The following is a 7,219-nucleotide window of genomic DNA, read 5'->3' as shown; positions in this document are numbered from 1 at the left end:
TTAGCTGTGTTATAGCTGAAGGCAAGAGACATAAACAGTTCTATCTGTGTGTTATTTAAGTCTTGGTGAATAAACTAGAAAAATCAGAAGGAATCCACAAAAATAAAGCATCATCATTTGCAGGAGGCCATATACAGATCCATAAAGGAATTTCAATTTGTCCTTTAAGCTTTATTTATAGGGCATGTATGTAACTAGGACTGGCCTTTCAAAACACAAACAAATATCACTTAGTATAGAGTTTTTAAATAAATTGGATATGTCTACACACTCCACGTACACATATAATCATACAGTACATGCATCAAAAACATACATAGTGAATTCATCAATGTCTGCTAGACATGGCCTAGTCTTTTGTGTGTGATACCGAGATGAGTAGTCTATGGAACTTGTGCTGATCATCCACCCATGGAGGATATCTTATAGCAATAACTAACAGCTGTAGTGTTCCTTATCACATGTGTTCAGAGTTACATTGTTGGAAATCCCAAAACACAGAGAAATAAAGACACATTACGGATGTACATGGAATGAACTTTTTTTTTTTTCCACTTTTTTTTCTTTTTATCTTAAAACGTTTCAACTATTTAGGACAAAATGTTACAATGTTTGACCCCGTTCAATTCATTACATAAATAAAAGTTCTTTATAAATATCTCTTCATAAACAATATAAATAGCTTTACAACATAAATACATTGATGCAAGGTGAGAATTTACATATAGCTCTGTCAGGCCCCCTCCCCCTTCATGTATACAAGTACCCCAGGAGACCTAATCCCTGCACTGCTGGATTTGTTCTCTCTGACAAAGAATGTGGGCTTCCCCATGAAACCGATGGAGTGGCTAGAGACTCCGTTATGCGTGCTTTGCCTGGTCGGTCCAGTGTGTCTGGCACAGCCTCACTGAAACCCTTTGCATACAGATTAACTGAATTTGTCCAATTCTGAGATTATGTAACCATGCAATTAGCTATATCATAACAGAGACAGTAAGCTCTCTGTGGTTCACCATGTAAATTGTCAAGATCTGATAATTATTGAAAAGTTATATCGGATACATTTATTATTATATTTAGAGCTGGGAATGTTCTGGGGCTCTTGTCTAAATTGACATTCCTCTTCTAGACCGTTTCTGCAAAGTCACACATCACGCTAGTGTGTCGTGTCAGTTGGAAGCCCAATGAATTTATTTACCACAGCTGTAAGTCATTCTACATTAAAAGATGGATTCCCTGTTTTCCTATAATAATTTGCAGCTCTGTGACAAAGCTAAGAGTCTAAAAGTAAAAACACAAAAAAAAAAACATTACGTTCATGTCATTTGGAGCTTATTTACTTGGCCACAAAATCAGCGTAAAACTGACATTAGTCTAACAGACAAGATTAAAAATAGTTAAGCAGCTACTAAAGTTTTGAGACCGACCTTTTGTCCCAGAAAGCACTGCAGTCTTCCCCTATTTTTGCAGCAGTTGTATAAGCATAATTGACCTCTCTGGTAGAGGATAGTCATTAATATGGTTATGGCAGGTTGGTAACCAAACTCCAGTGCTTCATTACAGCGCCAAACAGTAACTGAAACATATTCTGAAGACATTGAGCTGTCAAAGATTAAATCTCAGGGTAGAGATATAAAAATATAGGCATGTGATCGCTTAACCGTAACCTGGAGAGGATTTCCATGAGGCTGAAATGTCAACAGTCCATGAATTAGGAATGGTTTTGCACATACAGAGTCTAATGACCTCACGAGTGGAGAACGCAGGTGAGAGTCTGCTTGGCCACCTGAAAAGTGAACCACGTGTCTGAACACTGATATGTAAACATCTAGGCAGCCCTCATTACATATATGTACGCAAATGCACATGTATGGCTCTTGTACGCTGGCAAAAAAATGATGACAGACATGTGGTAACAGCAGGTCCTTTGTCCCATCATACCGGCCCGTCCCCTCACTACAGAATCTTCTGGAAACAAGATTCTCAGCTGGGCGTCTACACTAAGACAGGATAATGACCAGTGATCAGAAAACCGTTGTCAATGTTGGGAGCCTGGAAGAGAAAATACGTTGGATTAGTGCTGTTATTAGCATATGGCAGGCCAGGTTTCTGACTTCTCTCATACAGCACTTCAAGTTTGTAACAGCACATGGAAAATGCAGATGGAATTATGATCCTAGTTATTAATAACACAGCCCCAGGTTTTTCAATGCCAGAAGCTTGGGAAGCAGAGCTCTGGCCTGAAATCATTCATTTTCCTTGAGTTGTCACTGTATTCCTTCCACAGGCTACACATTTCTGAGTGCAAGCAAATCCTGCATCTATTGCTTCAGTTTACAGAGCTATATTTGTGCCAAATCACAGCTTCAGTATTCAAATGGCTGAGATGAACATGGCTACCATGATCACCAGAGAGATAACACACTTGTTTTACAGGGTCCTTCAGATTAGCTGCTGAGGGTTTCCCCACTGATAGAGATATATCACATTCCCCAAAGTAATAACTTAGCACTAAATGCATGGAGGTGTCCCAGTAGCATTAGAAATACAACAGAAGAACTATAACCTTTTGCAAACAACACACTGAAATGTACAGTATTTAGAGCTAAATAAAAGGCATGCACCATTTTTATGTATTCTTTCCTATAAATGCAATAACAGTCAATTATTTCTACCTCAGAACTGCGACAAAGGCCATCGATTCATTGGATTGAGGTGGTTATAATTAAATTAGTAACTATTTATAGCACATGGACTTTGTTTAAGTGCAATCATTTTAAATATCACCACAAAAGAAATCTGGCTTGTTTACAACTATAGTCAAGAAGAATAACTAAAGTATTTTGTAGTTTTTAGCTTGTCCGGGCATCCCTTTAAGCTTATAGCATTTAATAGTAAAACTACAATAAATGACCCCACATGTATACAAATGAATTGCTGTAAATATATTTTTATTCTTTGTGCTATAAATGTTACATTGTAGGTTCATTTTGAAATATTAGATATTATATTTTACAGACATGCAGGTAATAGGCAACATATAAGTAGGGGGAAGGGGGGTCTATGTTTGTTACCAAAATGTAATTTGTTATTTTGTTTGTATCATGATTGCCTTAATGCAGACGTTGCATAATAAAACTGCATATAGTTTAAATTTAAAGATGATTACGTGACAGAAAATAAGGTGATATTTAATAATAAATAGTTTGATAATAAAGGTTTAAAAACCTGTAAATCCTTTTTAAAGACATTATATTTACACTTTTGTTATTAATACATATTATGACTGAGAATAAAAATAAAAAATATGTTAGTGGGATTTATTTAAAGCATGCAATAAAGGGTAAAGTAAAAGTGATATAGTAGTTTTTACTGACCACCACAAGATGGTGCTACAACTACTAGCACCCCAAGCCACTCATGGCTCCGATACGGTCCAATTTGAGACCAAAGCAGCCCTTGGACAGCCCTTTTTTGTTGATGCCTTTGAATTTGCGGGTGTTGGGGTATTCGTTGAGTAGTCTGGTCCAAGCTGACCTTGAGCGCGTGTCAGCACGTAGGTCTCTCAGAAGTCGAGCACGAGTTTTGGGATCAATGTTTCGTTCTCCCCTCTCCCCAGAGGCTAAATATTCAGCCAATTCTTCCCCTAGTAACGTGCGTAAAGACTGAAAGATGAAGAGACAAAATGCAAGGATTTATGAGTCTGCAATATGTAGAATTGTACAATGAAGTGAGACAGATGCCAATAGGCATTGAAATGTGGACAAAGAACGAGGTGGGTATTGGCAAAAACAAGAGGATTGTGAGTTTTTGTTGATTTCAGTAAAACACAAGATGACATGGTCTTATTAACAAGAGTATATTATAACAAATACTAAAAAAAAACAAAACAAAGCCAGTCCCACTTAATATTTTAATGTAAATTTCATCTTGACATTTTAACCAAAAATGCATGCAGGTAAACTAAACTGGTTTACCCTTGGAAAGAACTACTGTGCATGTAACACTTGTAACTAGGCCTGATTCAGAATTGGGAGCAAATAAAAAGATATGAGCAATTTGCACTCTGGCAAAACCATGTTGCACTGTAGGTGAGGAAAATGTAATATGTACACAGAGATTTGTAATTGGGAAGAGGCATGTTCTAGCTTAATATTAAATTTGACAGTAAAAACAGAGCTGCTCAGTATTTGTTCACTACATGAAAAAAAGCTGTATTATCCCTGCATGCAAAAACATCATTTCACTTGAACCCCTTGGGGTATATTTACAAAAGTGTGGGTTTTTAGAAGTGGAGATGTTGCCAATAGCAACCAATCAGATTCTAGCTATTATCTTCTAGAAGGGGCTAGATAAATGTTAAGTAGAATCTGATTGGTTGCTATAGGCAACATCTCCAGTTCAAAAAAACAGCACTTTAGTAAATATACCCCCGTGTGTTGCAATATGGTTTGTTCCAGGAGCAAATTGCTCCTTTTTTATTTGCTCTGTACTCTGATTCAGGAACTGTGAATTCACCTCTGTTGTTGCACATATTAGATAAGAGTGACATTGGAAAACCAACATTCATATGCACTCATTAAGGGTAACTAGCGGACATGGTTTTTAAGATAACATGTAACACACTTTTCCATTGATAATCTCAGCTATCCTAATTGATAAACTAAGAGATAACTTGATAAAAAGTTAACAGTATTTGAGAATTTGTCTTCTGTCCTTTCATATCAACCATCCAACAAGCAGGCAACAGTCTTGGGGTGAGCTAGTCACGTCCGGCACATACAATACTTTTAATAGGGGCATATAGAGCAATAAAAGCTTGTATTTCTAGATTATCACTGACTGGTGGTGTTTTGCTGACTAGGTGGTGGACTCTGAGCTAGGGATTGTCTGTCAGTGCATTATGTCAGGTTTTCTTCACCTACTTAGTAACCCATTCCATGCCAGTAGTGGTAATGTACCCACATTATAACTAGTGGACCATAGTTTACACAATAAAACAATCCATTATCTTGGCTTTGTTGTTAATTCAAATGCTTTCACATTCACTAATGTCAATGACAGTGCACAAAATGACACATATTATCCTAGATTTTAATCTCAGCATTTACTTTTTTCATTAATATTAGTGCTAATAATAACCAAAATCACAAACTGGCTGTTTTTCTTTCTGGCTGTTGCACCTACCATGTACGTTTCTCTATGATTTAAATATAATGTTAGATGACCACCTGCTAAACTAATTTAGTAGGCTTGATACTGTATTCTATGCCATACAAAAGAACAAACAGGCTCGACTCTGACATTTCTTCAAAATAAGTTATCAAGGTTGTTATGTTAGTGTATATATTGCCAGTGATCAACCTTTCAACATGAGGTTAATAAAGGCCACAATAGACAGAATCATTTACATATTTTCAACCTCTCCATTAGTGACTGTTAGCTCTCAAATAATATTTACTATTCCTATTTCCATGCTGAATATCATTACTGCAATACTAGCATGACTTTTTTTATTTTAGAAACCATCTGCTATTATAAACTCCCCCATTCTCCATCCGCGCATCCTCTGGTACCCAGCCAGACACCTGGAGTCTACATGAGAAGTCTCAGTGTTGTTTGTGTGAACTTGGCTGCTTGATGTTAGTGGCCAAAATCACATTATCCTCACAGATCAATACTTAATAAATACTACTTAGTAATAATTGAAATGACTCTAACAGCACTGTACTCTTGTAATGGTCAGAAATATCTTCTTCACCCAATTCATTTTCTAAACAGTTACACTGTGACTTATAAATCAACACCTGCATTATTCTATGAAAGGAAAAATGGAAATGACAATGTAATTACATATAGAAGTAGTTTTGACAGCAGTGTTGTAATTTGTTTAATTGTATTGTGTATCTATCTCTCTATCTATCTCCATCTATGTTGCTCTTTTTCCTGCTGTAGAATAACTACCCTTAGATAAAGCTTATGTGGAGGAGAAAGGGGCTGAGGGGCATATAGTGGGCACAGGGTCCCGGGCTCATATAAAGTGTGGGGAACTACAGAAAGTGCCAGTATGGCATGGGTACAGCTGTAAAAGAAACATACAAGAAATAGAAAGGAGAATTTCTCAGGTGGACACTTACCTTCTGATGTGCCTGAACAACGGGCTTTGCCTCCGTCCCCAAGCACAGCACAGCCAGCACTAGTCCCCAGCCCACAATATGGCAGAAGTGCATCCTAACTCTAGGATTCAGTCTCCTCAGGATAAAAAAAAAAAGTCCTGAAGTGTGAGCGCAATAAGACAATACAAGTAGCAGACAGAGGAGCTGCAGATCACTCCGTCCCTCCGCCTCCTCCTCACTCTTTCTGTAACTCATATCAACACCCCATTCATTTTATAAACCCCAAGCAGTGACGTCACTGGACGGTAGGCGGTTCCGATGCTGTAACCCTTTCTCTCACCTCTTGGAGGGAGCTGTTTGTTTGTTTGTTTACTGCTTAGGATGGGGCAGGAGGGAGGCTGTGGTGTGAGTCAGGGTTCAGCATCCAATAAACCCCCTGGAATAATGGGGCAGCTTCCATTCCAGGAAAGCCAGGGTGTGGGGTTAGGCAAGGGAGAGGGTGAGAGGTTTCCCTTACACCATCACATCACTACACTTGTCATTCTGGAAAATTAAAGGATTTTTTTTTTTTCAATTATGAACCTCAATGGTTAATGTATTTTGGCACTCTCAAAAAAATCTGCTTTATTCATTACAATGAAAGGAAGCACAAAGCAGAAATGTTTGAACATAAATTGCAAACCTCATTTTAATGGGAAAACAGTAGCAGCAGCGCGAAGTCTAGGGCGCTCAGACATGTACTGTATGGTATTAGTCTCCAGTCATTCCCAGGGCAGCTGTCTCTGCTGCACACTTCTAAGTTCTAACTAAGGAAGGTGTATGATAACTAAGGAAGGTGTATGATAACTAAGGAAGGTGTATGATTGCTGCACACTTCTAAGTTCTAACTAAGGAAGGTGTATGATAACTAAGGAAGGTGTATGATTGCTGCACACTTCTAACTAATGAAGGTGTATGATTGCTGCACACTTCTAACTAATGAAGGTGTATGATAGTATGTAGCCATCTCTACTTAATGCTGATGTCTGTATGCTGGAAATCCTCTGTGCTGCGTTTCTCATCTTTCCCTGCATGAAGGAAGAAAATGGGAAACGCTGTTACAC

The 7,219-nt window shown here is 37.9% G+C and overlaps 1 protein-coding gene across 1 annotated transcript; it reads right to left on the bottom strand.

The window, feature by feature from the left end:
- Positions 1 to 244: 244 nt before the first annotated feature.
- NPPC (natriuretic peptide C) lies at positions 245 to 6,371 on the bottom strand. The gene is made up of 3 exons (XM_088467445.1): positions 6,138 to 6,371; positions 3,378 to 3,665; positions 245 to 2,052 (listed from the first exon to the last, which is right to left on the bottom strand). Exons 1-2 carry the CDS (start codon positions 6,369 to 6,371, stop codon positions 3,402 to 3,404), a joined length of 498 nt encoding a protein of 165 aa, XP_088323571.1. The 3' UTR covers positions 245 to 2,052; positions 3,378 to 3,401.
- Between the last annotated feature and the right edge of the window lie 848 nt (positions 6,372 to 7,219).

Source organism: Taudactylus pleione, unplaced genomic scaffold (genome assembly GCF_031769625.1).
Source record: "Taudactylus pleione unplaced genomic scaffold, aTauple2 ptg000010l, whole genome shotgun sequence".
In the NCBI taxonomy this organism is placed as follows: Eukaryota; Metazoa; Chordata; class Amphibia; order Anura; family Myobatrachidae; genus Taudactylus; species Taudactylus pleione.
The sequence above is the reverse complement of the archived record's forward strand: the minus strand, read 5'-3'. Positions and strand labels throughout refer to the sequence as shown.

What these genes read in the sequence shown, in the direction of transcription:
- NPPC (XM_088467445.1), bottom strand. Translation starts at nt 6,371, where the DNA reads ATGAGTTACAGAAAGAGTGAGGAGGAGGCGGAGGGACGGAGTGATCTG. An exon ending in TTGTTCAGGCACATCAGAAG is followed by an intron (nt 3,666 to 6,137) that starts GTAAGTGTCCAC and finishes TTCATCTTTCAG; the next exon opens with TCTTTACGCACGTTACTAGG.